The 19,247-nt window shown below is 37.8% G+C and overlaps 1 protein-coding gene across 1 annotated transcript in view; it reads right to left on the bottom strand.

Moving 5' to 3' along the window:
* Positions 1 to 19,247, bottom strand: part of Liprin-beta (liprin-beta) — a 154,472-nt gene that overhangs the window by 120,274 nt on the left and 14,951 nt on the right. The window contains exons 2-3 of the mRNA XM_068226107.1: positions 16,093 to 16,376; positions 12,797 to 12,976 (exon numbers count right to left, since the gene is read on the bottom strand). Coding sequence (XP_068082208.1) covers positions 12,797 to 12,976; positions 16,093 to 16,376 — 464 coding nt within the window. The remainder of the gene's footprint in view (positions 1 to 12,796; positions 12,977 to 16,092; positions 16,377 to 19,247) is intronic.

Here is a 19,247-nt window from a genome sequence, read left to right as displayed (position 1 = left end):
CTGGAACAAGTGGCATGGAAAATGCACTTATCTTTATTATCTACACCTCCCATGAAAATATTGTACGTATGAATCAGCAGTGGTTTCAACCCTTTATTTTCCTTTTGACTCCTTACAACATTGTCCTCAGCATGACATCCATATGTGAGACAATAAAATGGTTTCTGTGTTTTCGTCTCTTTACAAGCAATCAGTAGAAGGTCACCTTGCCTAAAGTAAACGGTTTGCCTAGGTTCAAGTTTTCTACCTAGAGACAGTCCCTTTGACGATTTATTCACTGTTCCTGTGAGAAAATGATTCAGTATTGCCGACATGAGTGCATATCAACACTTCAGATTGATATCAGAAGGAAAACTGGCGACTAAATATAGCTCGCTCAGCTGAGACATACGTGTGGCCGGCCGCTGAGTATGTAGTAGCTAGCACAAGACAGCGGAATTATGACACTACTTTGGCAATGATTTACACTAGATTAGTGCAAGATCCTATTATACAAATTATTTCATGATTATGACCGTACATTTCTCCTTTAATTGATTCATAATTAGCACATTTTGATAAATAATAATTCAATTATCGAAACAAAATAAAGTGCATGTCAAAACGCCTGATATCAGGCGTTGCCACTGGGCAAATGCACTTGGAGGGTTAAAGTTACAGAAAATTTATAACAAAAATGTACAAGATGCCATCAGAAAACAAGAATTCCTTCAAGATATTGAAAGTTGGAGATACAGGCATTCTAGTTATAGAAATTTGACTATTTAAATTCTCAGAGATGTGCAGCAATGAAGAGGTAACATCAAACCATAATCATAGAAAAACCTCACTTACTTCTTGACTTAGACACACTTTTATAATATTCTTCTCCTTAAACATTGCTAAGAGTAAAGAAATCAACATAAATCTTACGAAAACCATACTTCAGGGAGCTTACAACAGATAATAAAAGCAGCTCTAAGAATTCTTAGCCTGGCTGAGTGGCTCAGACGGTTGAGGCGCTGGCCTTCTGACCCCAGTTTGGCAGGTTCAATCCTGGCTCAGTCTGGTGATATCTGAAGGGGCTCAAATATGCTAGTCTCATGCTGGTAGATTTACTGGCATGTAAAAAAACTCCTGTGGGACTAAATTCCAGCTCCTTGGCGTCTCCAAAAACCGTAAAAGTAGTTAGTGGGACATAAAGCAAATAACATTATTATTATTATTATTATTATTATTATTATTATTATTATTATTATTATTATTTAAGAATTTTGAATTTTTATCTTCAGAGATTTCAGATCTTAATCACAAGTACTGTAATGATTTCATAAAATACTTCCTGTTCATGTCACTGAAGTAATAAGGAACATGCTATAAGAGAAGACTTTTGGTCGAAAACCATATATGTAATGCCATTCTCATTATTCCACTGAATGATACTACAAGATACGTTTCCTTTTACACTGATCAGACTTTCAGAATATTCCTTCCATTCGATCAGCCCTTCCCAAGGATATACTAAGTGATCAACTAACGTATCCAACACAGTTCATTTCCATTTTCTCTCTGTTTCTAATAAGGAAAGAACATGGTTCATTGATGCAGAGAGCAGAAATAAATCATGTCCACTGGACAGACTTGAAAAATACAAGTTAATTCACAAACATGAGGTGCCATGGTGAGCACATGACCCCATCAGAACCCATTTCCATGAGCCCCATAATACATTCTGTCTTGTTCTTCAGGACACTAATATAAATTTCCTTGTTCAAAAGACAGATTGCATACAAGCATCACAGACACAAAGCAGTTCTGTATATTCAACTGACTTATCCAACACAGTTCAATTCAATTTTCTCTCTGCTTCTTACAAGGAAAATGACATGGTTCTTTGATATGGGGAACAGAAAAAAGCTGCATCCAATGGACACACTTGAAAAATATAAGTTGATTCACAAAACCTAACGTGCCATCCATGGTCAGCACATGACCCCACTGGAGCCCATTTCCAAGAGTCCCGAATACATTCTCTCTCGTTCTTCAGGGCACTAATATAAATTTCTTTGCTCAATAGACAGATTGCACTACAAGCACCAAAGACACACAGCTGTTCTGCGTATCATTATCAGGTTAGTTTCAATTTACTACCCATAAGAACAACATTGCATATATGTCAGATGTAAAGGGTGTTTGTGATATATGGCATTAGACTGGTGATGGCATTTTCATCAATTGTGTGTACGAAAGACATGCCAGGCAGTCTACCAACAATTGACAAGTATTTGATAGCAGAACAGATGAAAGAACAGTTATTAGAGGAAGATGATGTTGTCTACACCAACTTCCAGGTTATTTTAGAAGTTGTACATGATTCTTTTGGGGACTCTTACAATTATTTATTTGGATCTATTCTTTCCTTGTGTACTGTATGTTGCTTCCTATTCACATAATTTATTGTTTGAAGCCATCCTTAATATGTCTCCTTCCCAATTTAATATGCTACCCTGACTATGTTCATTCCACTTTTGATGAACATTGTTTCTCCAAATGCATACCCTTGCTGTTTCTAGTTCTGAATATTTGTATGTCACTCATTCTTTCAATAATCCTTGATAAATAAACCACACTATTTTATTCCTTGGAATTTTTCAATGATTATGTTCATGCACTCCTGATCAGTCTCCTTATTGCGCACATTTTCTGCCCTTGTCTGACAGTATATATCTTATATCCAGTAATCTTAAGTTAGGTGCAAGTCAAATAGAGGTCAGTAATCATCAAAAAATACCCACACATTCCATACTGTCTGTCTGTTCAGTCTTTAGCCCAGAGGCTGGCTAGATCCTCAAAAAGCAGCATCAAAGTTTATGCTGTTATAAGAAAACTGCCAGCTGGCCCCACCTTGAGTGAAAGACCCTGTACTAGTGAAGAGTCCTTTTCTACTTTAGATTAATAACCTATTTTGCATTCGGGAGATAGTGGGTTCGAACCCCACTGTCGGAAGCCCTGAAAATGGCTTTCTGTGGTTTCCCATTTTCACACCAGGCAAATGTTGGGGCTGTACCTTAATTAAGGCCCTGGCTGCTTCCTTCCTATCCCTAGCCCTTTCTTATCGCATAGCTGACATAAGACCTATCTGTGTCGGTGCGACATAAAGCAAATTGTAAAACAATTATTGAGTACAATATCAAATGATCAGTTGAAATGTTTGGCTCTTCAGTCTGCTCATCGAGATATACAAGTCAACCAAGACATTGTTCTAAATTTTTGGAAAGGCTAACCACTGCCTTTCTTTGGTACTACACAAGTGATTTTTTAACCAATTAATGTTTCTCTTAATAAAAAGACCATGATTCTCTGTTATGCTTGTTAAATGTGTTTTAGATTATGTTAATTCTGTCATGCTTTTTCAGTTTTCCTAACATGAATCACACTAGACAGGGGATTCTTTTTAGGCAAAACCTATATTTTCCCTAGTATATGTTAGATATGATTTTGTAATTACATCTTTTTTACATATTTAGACCTAAATTAAGATCTTTTACAGTGTATAAAAATGCCTATTTGACGTTTTGTATATAATATGTATTTTTAGCCATAAACAGCAGTTTTAATGTTTTCCACAAGAGTTTACTTGGTTTCTTATTGAGAGGATAAGGTACAATGATTCTCTGTTATGCTTGTTAAATGTGTTTTAGATATGTTAATTCTGTCCTGCTTTTTCAGTTTTCCTAACATGAATCACAACTAGACAGGGGATTTTTTTTAGGCAAAACCTTTTTTTCCCCTAGTATATATACTGCTGTATAAAAAATAAAGGAATGGACTGTAAGGCTGTGGTGATTATAAATATGAAGAATATTTAAATAAGTATTCCTCATCTACAGAAGTTTGTTTTGTAACCAATGTTACATTGATATCTGCGGGTTTGATCCTGGTTCAGTCCAGTGTTATTTGAAGGCGTTCAGATATGCCAGTCTCATGTCAATAGATTTACCAGCAAATAAAAGAAATGCTATGGTACAAAATTTCAGCACCATGGCGTCTCCAAAAACAATAAAAGTACTTACTGTGATGTAATAATAACGTCGTCATCATCATTATTTTTATTATTATTGTCTGACTATTAGGTTGAATAGTCATCATCGAGCCTTTCGGTTCAGCAAGTCGCGATATCAGTTGCTATGGAATAGGAGTGGGCATTTCGGACATATTCCAAGCCATGACCCTCCTTTCAGACAGCTAGGACTATACAATCCACTGATGGTCCCTAACCTGTTAGAGAAGAATCCCTCACTGGGACGTTGTGTAAGCAGAGTAGCCTCCTGATCCACAGAATTTTTACTGGGAGTGCTCAAAACATTTTAAGCAACCCTAAGACCTATGAGAGTAACCCCATTTCTATTTGACAGGTGAGAAACTCCTTAGGAAAAACTTAGCAAAAGAAATGGAATTAAATGGGGAGCTATCAATATTAATAGGGCTTATGGAAGAAAGTAGAACTGGCTGAGTAAACAAAAAGGATATGTGTGGATGTGTTGGCAGTTAAATATATCAGGCTAAGAGGAGATAAGGAGGCAGAGATTATAAAGCATTCTTAACAGCTATTAAAAAGGGAAGGGCAGAGTGTGGGGTAGGGTTGTTTATCAGGAATACTGTTGCATGCAACATAGTTTCTGTTAGGCATGTAAGTGAGTGAATGACGTGGGTAGATTAGGCAGTTCAGGAATTAGGACAAGAATAGTGTTTCAGTGTATTCATCATGTGAGAGTGCAGATGAGGAAGTAGTTGAAAAGTTTTATGAACCACAGCATTGTAGTCGGGGTTAACAGTAGGAATAAGATATCCTAATGGGCAATTGCAATGAGAGATATGGAAATAGAACTAAAGGATATGAAAAGGTGACAGGTAAATGTAAGGAAGATGTGGAAGCTAACAGGAATGGGAAGTGTTTACTGAACTTCTGTGGTAGTATGGGATTAGCAGTTATGAATACATTCTTCAAGCATAAGGCTATTCGCTACTACTCATGGGAGGGTAAGAGAACCACATCCAAAATAGACTATATCATAACTGACTCTGATTTCTGTAAATATGTTAGGAATGTGTGGGTATTCCATGTAATTTTTGATGATAAAGACCACTATCTGATCTATAGTGAACCAAGTACATCTAGGCCTAGGATACAGAAAGTGAAATATGTATCCAGATGAATAAAGTTGGAAAATCTCCACATCATCACCATAAGATCTCTCTCTGTCGGTGCGACGTAAAGCAACTTATGAAAAAAAAATCTCCAGGACAAGGAAGTTAGACAGAAGTACACGGATACGATTAGGGAAAATTTTCAAACAACAGTCAGTAAGTAGGTTCAGGTTACAGAAAGAGTATGGGTGGCAAACAGGGATGCTATAGTAGAAACAGCAAGGGAATACCTAGGAACAACTATGTGTAAAGATGGGTAAAAGCAAAGATCTTGGTGGAATGATGAACATGGTAATGAAAAGGGTAGGCTCTTCTCAATTATTGACTAGAGTATTTACATCAATACAGATGTTCAATATTATTATTATTATTATGATTATTATTATTATTATTATTATTATTGTTATTATTATTTGTTTTGCTGTGTTTACAGCTAGAGTCATAATAACAAAGGAAACTTAAACATACAAAAACAATTAAAACCTAATAGAAGAAAGAAAAGCTACATTAATATTGTAATATATATATATATATATACTGTATATGACAGAAGATTTCACAAATTCTACGTAAAGTCTCTTCCATGCTACAGAAGATTCTAAATCAGTAAGTTTGTTGAACTGCTAAATTTATATTTACATCGTACTCCGCCAATCAGTTGCAGCAGATTATTTCCTTTATGATCCACTTGACTACAAAAGGTATTTAGCTATTAAAAAAAATCAATATGGGTCTCAATTAACTAATATGGAAGCACCAGCTGCAGAGAGATCTGGGGTGCACAAAGTACACTGTGCAGAATTTTCGCATTTATTACTCACACACTAACACATACTGGTAGTTCCCTCTTCCATCTCCTCAAACATTCTACACTAAGAACTAACACAATAGTAATAAAGGAATTTTAAAAACAATTTTTCCAGCTAGATCTCTCATTTAATCTGTCCAGATATTTTCTTACTTTGCATACTGAAAAGGGAAAGATGAAGGTAAGAAAAACATTAAAAGTTCACAAGAAAATTACTAATAGTGTATGTACAGTGAGTTTCTCTCATTGGTTGGACGGCACGCGCGCCCAGCTTATCCGTGTCGTCAGAGAGCTCACGAGTCTTAAAACTCACGAATATCAAAATTCATGGATTCCAAGAAGAGGGTTAGTAAGGGTAAGTTTCTTTACCTAGTCCGGTCTCAAAACTCACGAGCTGGGCTAGTTCTTCTATGAATGGATAAATGCCCAGCCTACCCACATAACGACTGTAGATATTTGAAAATGTAATCAGAATTGTGCGAAAAGGTCCATTGTTAGCGCCAACCGGAACTGCGTGCCCTCTTGTAATTGGCAACTCTCTCATTGAGAGGTGGGCCTGTTGTGTAGCCTCGCATGAAGTATACACGACAGGAGGTTGAGAAACCATGGACATCAGGTACACACACTAGTGGGCTGTTTCACTTAAAACACTATAGTCACTTGCAATTAGAACATTAGTGGCACACGCGGATGACAATCTTTTATAACAAAACCATACAGTTTCACCAGACTTCTTTCCTCCCTTCTTATAAAACCTATAACCGCTGTACATTAAATTTAGTTTAACCTTTCGCGAAGTGCCGGCCCCGTGGTGTAGGGGTAGCGTGCCTGCCTCTTAGCCAGAGGCCCCAGGTTCGATTGCTGGCCAGGTCAGGAATTTTTATCTGGATCTGAGGGCTGGTTCGAGGTCCCCTCAGACTACGTGTTTACAATTGAGGAGCTATCTGACAGTGAGAAAGTGGCCCCAGTCTAGAAAGCCTCAGCCTACGTGTTTACAATGGAGGAGCTATCTGACGGTGAGAAAGCGGCCCCAGTCTAGAAAGCCAAGAATAACGGGTGAGAGGATTCGTTGTGCAACACCTCGTTATCTGCAGGCTTTCGGGCTGAGCAGCGGTCGCTTGGTAGGCCGAGGCCCTTTGGGGCTGTAGTTGCATGGAGGGGGTGGGGTTGCGAAGAAATGAAGCCCATGTTATGCACAGCTCGATGACACCAAGCAGAATAACTGAGTAAAGATCAGTGTTAAACCTGTAGGATTTGGTCCATGGTGGGGCGATAATTCCTGTTAACAATACATGGGATAACCCATTCTAAAAGTGGGTGGACAAAAGGTTCTATGAAAAGTGGGCTCAGGGAAATTTCTGCTGAAATATAATGCTGCCTGTGGCCTTTCCCATATTATGGTCCTGCAGCACACCTGCGTATGACTTACCAATCTGGGAGCCTTCGCGTACATGAGATCTCAGTTTCTATAGAACACTTTCCTGCCTTGTCAGTACTTTACATATTTTATTATACTTAATTACCGTACATGTTTCGAGAGCTAACTACTCTCTTCTTCAGCGGTGCCAAAACATCAAAACTAAATCTTTATACATTTGTACAAATATAGTTATCAACAGATCAATTATATATAAATCTTGAAATTGTTTTTGTGTGTTTTTGTGTTTCAACTTTTACCTACTTACTATGTCATTTATTACAAACTTTAAAATAGAAAATTTCAAATTGTAAATGAATAAAACATATTAAATTAGTCACTATATGCTAAAATTTAAAATCTGCTCTGCTCTTGGAACTTAAGTCCTTATTTACATCGAGAAAAGAAATAAAATATTTCTTTGTGTCTAAACTTTTATTTACTTTGTCATTTAGTAAAAACGCTTTAAAATAGAATAATTTTCAATTCATAAAATAAACAACACCTATCAAGCTAGTCACCACATGTTGAATTTAAAATAATCTCCGCTCTCCTCCTGAAACCTTTCCTTTCCTTAAGTCTGCTAGATTTCTGAGACACATTACACCAGTCTGAACCAAACAAAAATGTCCTTGCTCCTTTGCCTGCTGTCAAATGTTATTTTAATTTGTGGATAAATTTGGTGACCAGTCGAAACTGAAGAATCTGACGGTTAAAATGGCTAGCATGGTAGGATGGGATTGAGAGGAGGAGTTTCTGGCAGGAAATGTTTAACATTTTTGTAGCCTGCCATGCTGAGCTCTTCGAAACTCCAGTTTCTTGTCCAAGTCGTCTACGGGATTTTGTAGGTATGTTCTAATCTTTCTGCGATTTCATTTACTTTTTCATCATTAAGTACACTTTTTTAACACTTCACTTCTTATCGGGTTAAGAACCAGTTCCTCTCAATTTGTTTACAGTTTCCACGGGTCTCTCTATGTGAAGGGCATACACCTGGAAATTGTGTTACAATAGTCTAATGACTTCCCTGCAAGACTCTGTTTTCATATAATTATCGTACATAAATACCCTTTCCTCTACTGTATGCACACGTGGAGACATTATGAGAATCAATAATACCCTGAAGTAACACTTCACAACTCGAGAACATTTAGAGCGACAGATCAACACTTAATACACGTTCTAAGCGAAGTGAGGGCATTCCCGTGCTGTCGCTGCACTGTGTAACAGGAAGTGATAAGTCAACAGGAGACAGATAAGCTCGGCGCGCCTGCTGGCCAACCGAAAAGAGAAACTCTATGTAGATGACCTATGTTTGACTCAGAGGGACAATGCTGAGGAACAAATACTGCATTTACAGTTATTTCAAAAAGCTTCATTATAGCATGATCAGAGTTGGGAAGTAACTGTGTAAAAGTAATCAAATTACTTGTAACAAATATTTCCTTAATAATTTTTACTTTTACGGTGATTGTTACCATTTACAAGATGTAATTTTTAAACATAATTTACTTCTTGAAGTAGAATTGTAATCAGTAAATTTTGGTAATCGTTACATTCTAGTAATAGATATACTGTACATAGCATGGAAGCAGAAAACTTTTTTTTTGTTATTTGTTTTACATCGCACCGACATAGATAGGTCTTATGGCGACGGTGGGATAGAAAAGGCCTAGGAATGGGAAGGAAGCGGCCGTGGCCTTAATTAAGGTACAGCCCCAGCAATTGCCTGGTGTGAAAATGGGAAACCACGGAAAACCATCTTCAGAGCTGCCGACAGTGGGGTTCGAACCCACTATCTCCCGGATGCAAGCTCACAGCTGCTTGCGCCTAACCGCATGGCCAACTTGCCCGGTGAAACAGAAAAACTAAAGTGATGATTGAGATAACCTTTTCAGTTCTATTACAGCAGAACCAGTAGCTCCTCCAGTGCTGGATGAGATACTTTCTTACCTTGCCAGTATTTCCAAAGACATCAAACTTCCATCACTGCTGAGAATGTTCTTAAAACTAAACACAGGTGTTCTTCAAGTAGCCCTGTAGAGTGGCTTAGCTATGAAATAAATGTCAAATTATCTGAAGCGCTAAAAGTCACTAACAAGAAAATTATGGAAAAAAGTCATTCTGTAAGTGACGAAAGCAACTTAATGTCCCTGTGCTAAGAAAAAAAAAAAAAAAAGTACAGTAGAATCCTGCTAACTTGTCTCCTGATAACACAATAACTTGACAAGCACAATTCTTTTTCTTTCTTTTAATCACTAAATGATCCTCACTGGTCAAGCAGAACATTATGTTTGAAATAATGTGGTATATTAAGAGCTAAACTGCAATAATGTAATTTCTAATATCACCTAAACAGAGCAAACAGTATAGGTACATTCTGCAAAATTTGTTTCTCAGTCGCCTTGTGATGAAGCTGCACGAAGACAAGATAAATGCGAGAGAAAGTCGAGCACAGCGGAGGACAGGAAGCGTTGGTGTGATGTCACTTCACTCCGCAGTTTAAGCTCCCAGTTGAGATGGATTGAGCTTGTGACATCACTGAGCATTGCACTGTTTTCTCGCAACCTCAGTGGAAGATGAAATGGGTTGAGGCATGCAGTGATGTAGGAGCAAAAGGAAACAGATCTAGTGTCAATAATACAACTGACGTCTTGGGCATCATAATGTTAATGCTCACTGCTTGAAATACACAACTGGTCACACATTATAAACAATTAAATTTCTATGTTATGTCAATAAAAATTCTAGTCCATGTGAAGGAGAGTCATGTTATAACACAGAAAGAACAGACCATAATACAATTTTCTTTGCAATTTAGATGAGAAACTTACAGAATAATTTTGTGGACATTTTCCTGCAATTTCTGTTTAGTTTTCTTTTAGTTTATCCGTGTTATGATGCCATGTTTGGGCAATTTGTAATCAAAGGTTGCACGTTAGGCTATGATCTGACAAGGTACTTCAGGATATGGACTTAGCAAAGTTTCATAACAGAAAAGAATTCTTTGCACACATATGTCAAAACAAACATACATGAGATCCATGCAGCAAGTGCATACAATCTCAGAAATCTGGTTTGGAGAACATTCCTGTAAAAATCAGCCATATTCCTCCTTGTGTTTATATTTGACCTTCTACGAACTGCCACAATGTAAATTTAACAGTTCCATTTGGTACCTGTTAGGAACATAGTTGGCATCGACCTAATATGAGGTTGCAAAAAGCAGAAACATAGTGGAAAATGTTTCTACACCTTGAAACCTAGACTCAAACCTTGATTAAGTTTTTGTAGAATTTTGACATTTTCTTCGAAAAGAATAATATAAGGAGCACGGACATTATTGTCATCGAGAGCTCTACAGCTGACTGACCCCTCCAGTCAAACGACTTGAAAGCTAACTCTTCGTTCTGACACATCACAAAGCCTGAATCTGTCCTCCTCGGTTAAGTATCACAACATTTTTTTCTACAAAAAACTAGTAATTTCTTCAGTACTGTAGGTAAGTTTCTTTTTAATTGTAGGGTATGTTATACTTTTCTGTACCAGCCCCGTGGTGTAGGGGTAGCCCTGATAGGCCTTAGCCTACCAAGCAACTGCTGTTCAGCCTTAAGATCTGCAGATTATGAGGTGACGCATGATCAGTGCAACAAATCCTCTCTGTCGTTATTCTTGGTTTTCTAGACTGGGATCACCATCTCACCATCAGATAGCTCCTCAATTATAATCATGTAGGCTGAGTGAACCTCGAACCAACCCACAGATCCAGGTAAAAATCCCTAACCTGGCCAGGAATTGAACGTGGGACCTCCAGGTGAGAGGCAGGCATGCTACTCCTATTTCACAATTCTAATGCAGCATAATATTACTGCAAAATTTCCAAATCAATAATGTAATCTTTTCTATATCTTTGTGGAATAAAGCACATTATTTAAATCACATGTGAGTGGATCGCAGTATAGATTACACAATTTAATTGAAATGAAAATCCACAGCCTGTTTCCAGTCATTCGACCGGGTCAGGAATTAAATGGATGAAGCCCCCATCCAGCGGCGAGGATAGGAATTGTGCTGGCCGCCGAAGCCTGTTTGCACTCCTCTGGGGCAATGATTAATGAATGACAAGTGAAATGAAATGATATTGGAGAGTGTTGCTGGAATGAAAGATAACAGGGAAAACTGGAGTACCCGGAGAAAAACCTGTTCCGCCTCTACTTTGTCCAGCACAAATCTCACATGGAGTGACCGGGATTTGAACCACGGAACCCAGCAGTGAGAGGCCGGCGTGCTGCCACCTGAGCTGCGGAGGCTTTTACACACACAATTTAATTGTTATTGTGAAAAACTGTCACTTTCTCATCTATATATTTTATATACAATAGGGAAAACTGCAACAGCACGAAAGAAGGGGTCGTTCGTGTTGATATTGGAGACAGGAATGGTGCCTGGTAGGTGTCATCTTCAGTGATGAATCGTGCAATGGTCATTGTAAAGATGTCCAATGGCGTACTGGGGAGACAGGCCATGCTGATCATATTGTCAAGAGGATCCGGAGCCAACCTCAGTCATTACAGTCTGGAGAGCTATTGGCTTTCATGTGAAATCGTCCTTAGTGGTTGTTGAGGGCAAAATGAATACTCGACAACATGTGGACCAGCTTGTCAATCAAGGGGTTGTCTCTCTGATGGCAACTGTTGCAAATGGGATGATTCAGCAGGACAATGCCAACTTTCACACTGCAGGCATTCCCAGGGAAGCTCTCCAAGACATTAAGCTTTTACAGGGGCCTGCCATGCGTCCAGACTCCAAGCTTTTTTGAACATGTGTGGAACATGATGAGTAGACGCCTGAACAATTCACCTCAGACAACCCAAACTGCAGAAAAACTGCCCTCATGGTGCAGCAGCACGGGTCGCAAGTCCGCAGACCGTGGTCTTTGGTCTTACTGGCTCCTTACCATAAAACGTTCAGTAACGCATTGCTGCTCATGGTGGGCACACCCTGTATTGACCTGAATCCACATGTGCACTCAGAGGAACCTCAATGTGTTATCATTGCACCACTCAATTCACATCCGTCTGCCATGCACACTTGGGGCTTTGTAGGCACACTCCTTCATGGTGTTGCAATTTCCTCTTTCCCTAGTATATTTTGATTAAAGTAGTAGTAAGCCGAGATTATTGGGGTGTCCAATTTAAAACCTGGTTACCTGTTTAGGTAGGTTAATAGATAGCATGACAATGCTACAAAGTAAACTCTCCTCTAAAAAGCCTCATACTCTGTACTACTACTAAATCTTGAGGCTCTATGCAACCCTACCTATGTCACTGCTATATAGGCATCCTTGTCCAATAAACAATTTTCTCATTTATATCCTAACTCACCGTCTGAAGCAAGCTCTCAGTCGAGCTTAACTGACGTTTCTTCTCCTCAAGCATCTTCTCAAGGTCAACAATCTTCTCAGTCTGTACCTCTATCTGTTCTGAAAGGACCGTTACTTGCAGCTGTAAGGAATCCTTGTCGGCTTCAAGCCGGTGCACACGCTCTTCTACATCACCCGGGCTCTGCAATCATAAATAACACCCAAGGTTAATAAAATGACTACTTCTGAATAACAATACAGCATGCTCGATATAAGTTCCATCTGAAGCACACACACTCTTGCATGCCAATAGAAAGCACAAAAAGCATACATGCATCTCCCACAGAGCAAAATTTCATCACATATTTGTCCCATAGAAAAACAGAGTCAGATATTTACATACACATAACTCTGTTAAACCACAAACCGCAATGATTTTGAGGGTGGAGAAAATACATTTTTTAATTGCTTAAACTCATTGAGAGTACAGCCCACAATGTTTGTACATACACTGCTCTTAGCTTTCTGTCTTATGTCACACAAATAAGTGTGGATCCCAACGTAATTTTCCTTAACAATCTTTTAAGTGTTGTTACTGACCCCATTTTAGGGGCTTACAATATCTTTCTTCGCCACCATAAGACCTATCTGCATCAGTGCGACGTAAAACAGGTAGAAAAAAAAAACAATATCTTTGGTCATTAGGACCTTGTACTTGTGTGTTTGTAGAACCAGTATGATAACTTGTATTAATGTGGTGCCCATGGGATATTTGGGACAAAGATTGGGAAAGGTCCAAGATTTGGAATAATAACTAATTTGTGGAGTAATATGTGAATTATTCATCTGTGAAGGAATTCTGATTTCAATTCATTCAAGATGTCCTGGCATATGACTTCCAAACAGGAATACGGTTCACAGTACACTGAAGAACTTGCATACCACTGGGTCCATTCTTAATGAGCATGATAAAAGACATGCTCAGAATAATCAACTGCTGCTATGTCCTGGAATTAAATCACTCATCTTTGGTTTCCAGTCTTATGATGGAGTGTACGTTAGCACATTTGGCTATGAAAGGGGGTCTTCTTTAATAATAATAAAAAGTATGTATATTGAAAAAATAATTATTGCACACTGCTTCACTTGGACACAATTAATTGCACTAATACATGCAGATTTTTGGTTTAAAGGGTGCAGCCATGGAGGCAATTTAGATACAGCCCTAGTATTTGCATGGTGGCAAAACTGAAACGCCAAGGAAAGCTGTCAGAGAGTATGGTTTGAACCCACCATCTTACGAATGCAAGCTTACAACTATACGACCTGTAGTGGATAGCCAAGTCACTCGTAAGAGACCAAATTTGTTGGATCACTTATTATAGCATAAATTGAGGTTTTCCATGTCCTCGTAAAAGAAAAATATGTCCAGCTCTTGCAAGCATTCCTGAAATTTATAGCTGATAAATATTTACATGGAAATTGCCAATCACAAAAATATTTTGTCTATTTAATAGGAAAGTGAAGCACAAGATTTAGAGAGATGATTTTTATCTGAAGGATAAAGATCTTGTTTTTCTCTTTAAGACAGCAATCACAACTTCTATGAAAAAATTCTGGAAATTATATAATTCAGAGCTAGATAAAGGAGCAGGATGTCTCTCCCTAGCACCAGGCCATGGAAAATTGAACAACATACTGTAATAAGGGTGTGTATTCATTACTGCTGGCTAATTATCAAATAACGCTTCAACATTAAATAAAGTACAGGGTCTTTAATTTAAAATTGTGCAAGGTAGGTGCAATGATAGTCATATAGTTACTACATTCATTTTGGCAGTGTAATTTTTGTATGAATGTTTTTAGTATATAGAATGTTGCTTAAAAGGTGATGTTCACATTAGAATGTGTTTCCATTGTGGAGTAATATGTAAATTATTCATCTGTCAAGGAATCTGTATTTCAATGCATTCAAGATTTCCTGGCATATGACTTCCAAACACGAATACAATTCACAATAAACTGAAGAACTTGCATATCATTGGGTCCATTCTTAATAGAAAGAAAATTATAAAATGAATTGTGTTAACATAACAAAACGTTGATGAAATAGCTCCCTTGGAAAGTAGCCCCCCTAAATTTCTATTGCTGGCTAGATCCCCCAATTTAAATCTCTATGATTATTACATGTAGGGGATGTTGAAAGGAAAATTGTATGGTAACAAGAGAATATCTGTCAAGTTATACCAAACATCTCACAGTGTCTGCAATCTGTTTAGGAGATGCCAAGTGTCCAAGAGCTGAAGGATGCCACTTAAGCATCTCCTTTAATGCCACAATTCTTCATATTAGCATTAACAAAAATATTTAAAAAAATGAGAAACAATAATAAACCTAATGATCCAGGGCAGTTAATCACGTTTGTTGTACTGAGAGATGAGCATCACAGTAGAATCTTAGTTTGATGCCATATGGAACGTTCAGCATTCCATACCAATAACAATGTTGTTATTCCAAATTTTAGAAAACCTGTAAAAAAATTACTAAACTGTCAGCTTTCCACTACTCCAGTATATATTTCTTTTAATATTTCAACTGCAAAATTTTAGGAACTGATATGAAACACAGTAATAAAGGCAATGATAAACAAAGTTGAATTTCAGTACCGGAATTCAAATATGTACATGTTCTCAGCTATAGAAATGACAATATAAAGCATCTTCAGTAAAGGAGAAGAAATCCGTACTGCAAATCAAATTTTTCATAATACCATAAAGCACAAAGTACAGGTGATTGCATCAGTTTACAATACTCACCAAACATAACAATGAGATGAATGTTATAAACTATTCAAGTCTTCCAGTCTTAAGGTTAGTAAGCATTAGTAAGAAAAGAAATACTTTCCAGCATTACATTCTAGTCTAGAGTTATTAAGCAGCAAAGGATGAGTCCAAATAAGAAATTCCTCCCATTGACAATATGCATGAACAGTTAATACAGCTTTCAGTGAGCCATATAACAAAGGAGATGAAAATACAGTTCAGCTTTTAATCAGCCTTGACTGAGTACAGAAGAAAAGAATGTCAGACAAGTAGCTAATATGAAGAGTGACAAACATAACCAGGAAAATTAACTCTGGACTCATAATATTAAAACATACCTTCATAAATTATTTCATTTTCTGATTTTTATTACAAATAAATCTTCTCTATCTGTACTCAACGTAAGCTGAAAAGTAAACCTGCCTTCTTTATGAAACAAGCAACATTCTAATGAACACTCATTGGTTATAAAGCCACATCGCAGTAAGTGGCTAACCTTGTAGTGTGGAGTGGGATAGTCCCAGCGACACTGGGGACGGCAGGGGCAGCAGGTATCCCACGCCACACAAGAGCGACGACAGCAGTGATTATGATAACAAGGGGCTGGTGGGGGGCAGCAGCAATGCTCCCGCACCCGATGCCGATCCCCGGAGTTTTTGTTGCCGTCTGCGAGAGGTGGTGGCTTGGGAGGTGGCTTGACTGGTGTATCACGCTGGCTCTCAACAGGACTAGACGAGCGAACCCATTGGAAGTCATCATTGCAGCCAGTCGTGCTGTGGTCTGAGTCGCCAACAAAATTAACACTACCCTCTTGTCAAATTCTAAACTGTGATTGGTGTCTTAGAACTAGCAATATATGTACATATATGGAGAGGGACAGGAGGAGATCATGTAACTTTAAAAATGGGGAAGAGTAACAAGAAGCCACTTCTTCACCACTCTGGAAGTGTGAAAATACTGTGTTTCATTGTTAAACCTTCACACTATCATGCTGTCCATTTCATTACTAGGATGCAGTAGAGAATACAACAAGAGCATATTTTCCTAACATGTTTAAGGGAACTGAGTTTGAGCAGAAACTGGAAACACTGTATTTATTGACATATTCCACATCAGTAATTATATCTGCTTTGCTTGCAAAATTCTGAACAATTCATACTAGAAATGTTCATGTGGATAATTCAGTACAGCAAAAGAAGTGCAAACTTTGTTAATACTTACAGTTTGCTTGTTTTAGTTCCAAATGTTTCAATTATCACTAGCCACTGGTAACCTGCCAGTATGAATACTACTTTATCTGTTAATGTTTAAGTTATTTCAATACAACAATACAAATTATATTAATACCTCAGGACAGGAAGAAGAACACTTCATTATTGTACTGCACTAAATTAGTTCTGTAACGAACACTTCTACCATACATTGCCACTAAATAATACAAATTTCAATACGAGGCTTATGGTGTAGTGGTAGCATTTCGGCCTCCTGTCCAGAGGCTCGAAGTTCGATTTTTGGCTTGTCTAAGAATGTTCATGCTGCTCTGTGGATTGGAACAAGGTATCAATCAACTTCACAAGGTCAACTGAGGAACTGTTCGACATGAAAGGTACAGACTTCGAATTGAAAGCAAAGAATGCAGCTGAGGCGTTAATATGCAGACCGCATGACTCTACAATATCCTACAGGCCATCAGGCTGGGCAGTGATCATCATAGTAGTCTACAGATTTTTAAAGGGCTGTATGGGCCACGAGTTGGTTGGTTTGGTTTCAACAATGAAATGCTTCCATGTACGTACATGATCATGGGCTAAACTATATATTCAGTACAATTACTCAAAATTTCATTATTAACATTTCAGAAAATTCTCAGCTTCCTCCTGATTCATTCTCTCATATATGTACAATGAAACAATACTTAATACTTAGATGTCCACCTAAACAATGAAGCTGCAACTATCAACACAATATCAGCACACGTAGATTCGCAATTTCTCCATGAAGTCACCAGGAACTGAATCCCCTTAATGCGGTATGAGCAGAGTATTTATCTTCACATCAGTAATTATAACCGCTTTGCTTGTCAAATTCTGAACAGTTCATACTAGAAATTTTCATGTGGATAATTCAGTACAGAAAAAGAAGTGCAAACTATGTTAATACGTACAATTTGGTTTAGGTCACACCGACACAGATAGGTTTTATGGTGAAAATGAGACAGGAAAGGGCTAGGAGTGGAATACTTAATATTTATAAATAGGAAAATACACACAAACTAGTGAGGGCAGAGGAACCAAAAGAAAGGAAAGACTAGGACAAATATATATTTCTTGTTAGTTGTCTAAGGTCACATTAACACATCGAAAGTTATCGGCGATGCAAGGATAGGAAAGGGCTAGGACTGGGAAGGTTGGGGCCATGGTTTTTAATAAAGTTACAGCCTGGAGTGAAAATGGAAACAGTAGAAGATCATATTCAGAACTGCTGCCCGCTGACGGTAGGATTCAAACCCACCAAGCTCACGCCTATGCAATCCGAATCATATAGCCAATAAGTCTGAATACCTGTTGCACAGGAAATTCCAAATGGTGCCCACCCTGTCAATACCATAGTTGGTTCTTGTGCTACAGGTATTCAGATTGATTGTAGTTAGTCAATACAAATCAATATAGACCATAAAAATTGTCAAATTAATAAATTCCATGTAGCCAGCTTGATTGGTAAGGACAAATATGAAAATGTAAATGGACCAGGACATACTCCACATCTTTATAAACGGCTGTCCCATCATCAGATCCGTTCTTGTAGATCTAGTTTTTTCTCAGTCCCTGAAGAGCTTGTTTCTGTTTGCCATTTTCGTCAAGAGGGTAAGCATCCATACTCAATGAAGGAGCCATTCTTCAGTATTCTTCCTTTTACAAGAAGAAAGTGTAAGAGGAGAAAGCAGCATAAACATAAGAGAAAGGAAAAGTAGAAACGAGCTCATGAGGGGCTGAGGAAAACTTGCAAGAACTGAGATTCATGAGGAGAGAGCTTATCCAAGAAGACGGCAATGTATGAAGATGTGTTCAACCTGGTCCTTTCGTATTTTCTCGTATTTCTCTCCATACTGACAATGACGACGATTGTTGTTGTTGTTGTTGTTGTTCTTCTAAAGGGCCAAATATTGAGGTCATTGTCCTCACCCTCTCCTCTCTGTTGCATCCTGTGCCTATACCAGCCTGTCATTGTCTTTCCTTTTTTTAATGTTCATTCTCTACTTCTGAGCCTTTTATCTGTTATGACTTACATTTGTTCACTTATAAGTTTTGCTCCCATTACTTATAACACTTTTCAGCTGAGATTATCACATTACAAACAGCAGGTCAAGAATGATACTGGTAGTGGTTGTTGTTTCAATTAATAAAACAACAGGATCTTATGAGAGAAGAATTTTTTTTGAAGTAATGATATTACATTGGCATAGAACAAATTATGATTACCAAATGCTAAAGAATCAAATTTAAATAAATTATGAAAGAATGCTCAAAAAATGAATGAAAAAATAAAACAGTGAAGTAGCAATGTAGAAGTAATAACCAGTATATGATTATAATCAAGACGGTTAATGTAGACAACACAGAATTTGATTATAAAGACATGGTTGATAACAAA

Source organism: Anabrus simplex, chromosome 2 (assembly GCF_040414725.1).
Source record: "Anabrus simplex isolate iqAnaSimp1 chromosome 2, ASM4041472v1, whole genome shotgun sequence".
NCBI lineage: Eukaryota > Metazoa > Arthropoda > Insecta > Orthoptera > Tettigoniidae > Anabrus > Anabrus simplex.
This window is presented reverse-complemented; position numbering and strand designations above follow the sequence as displayed.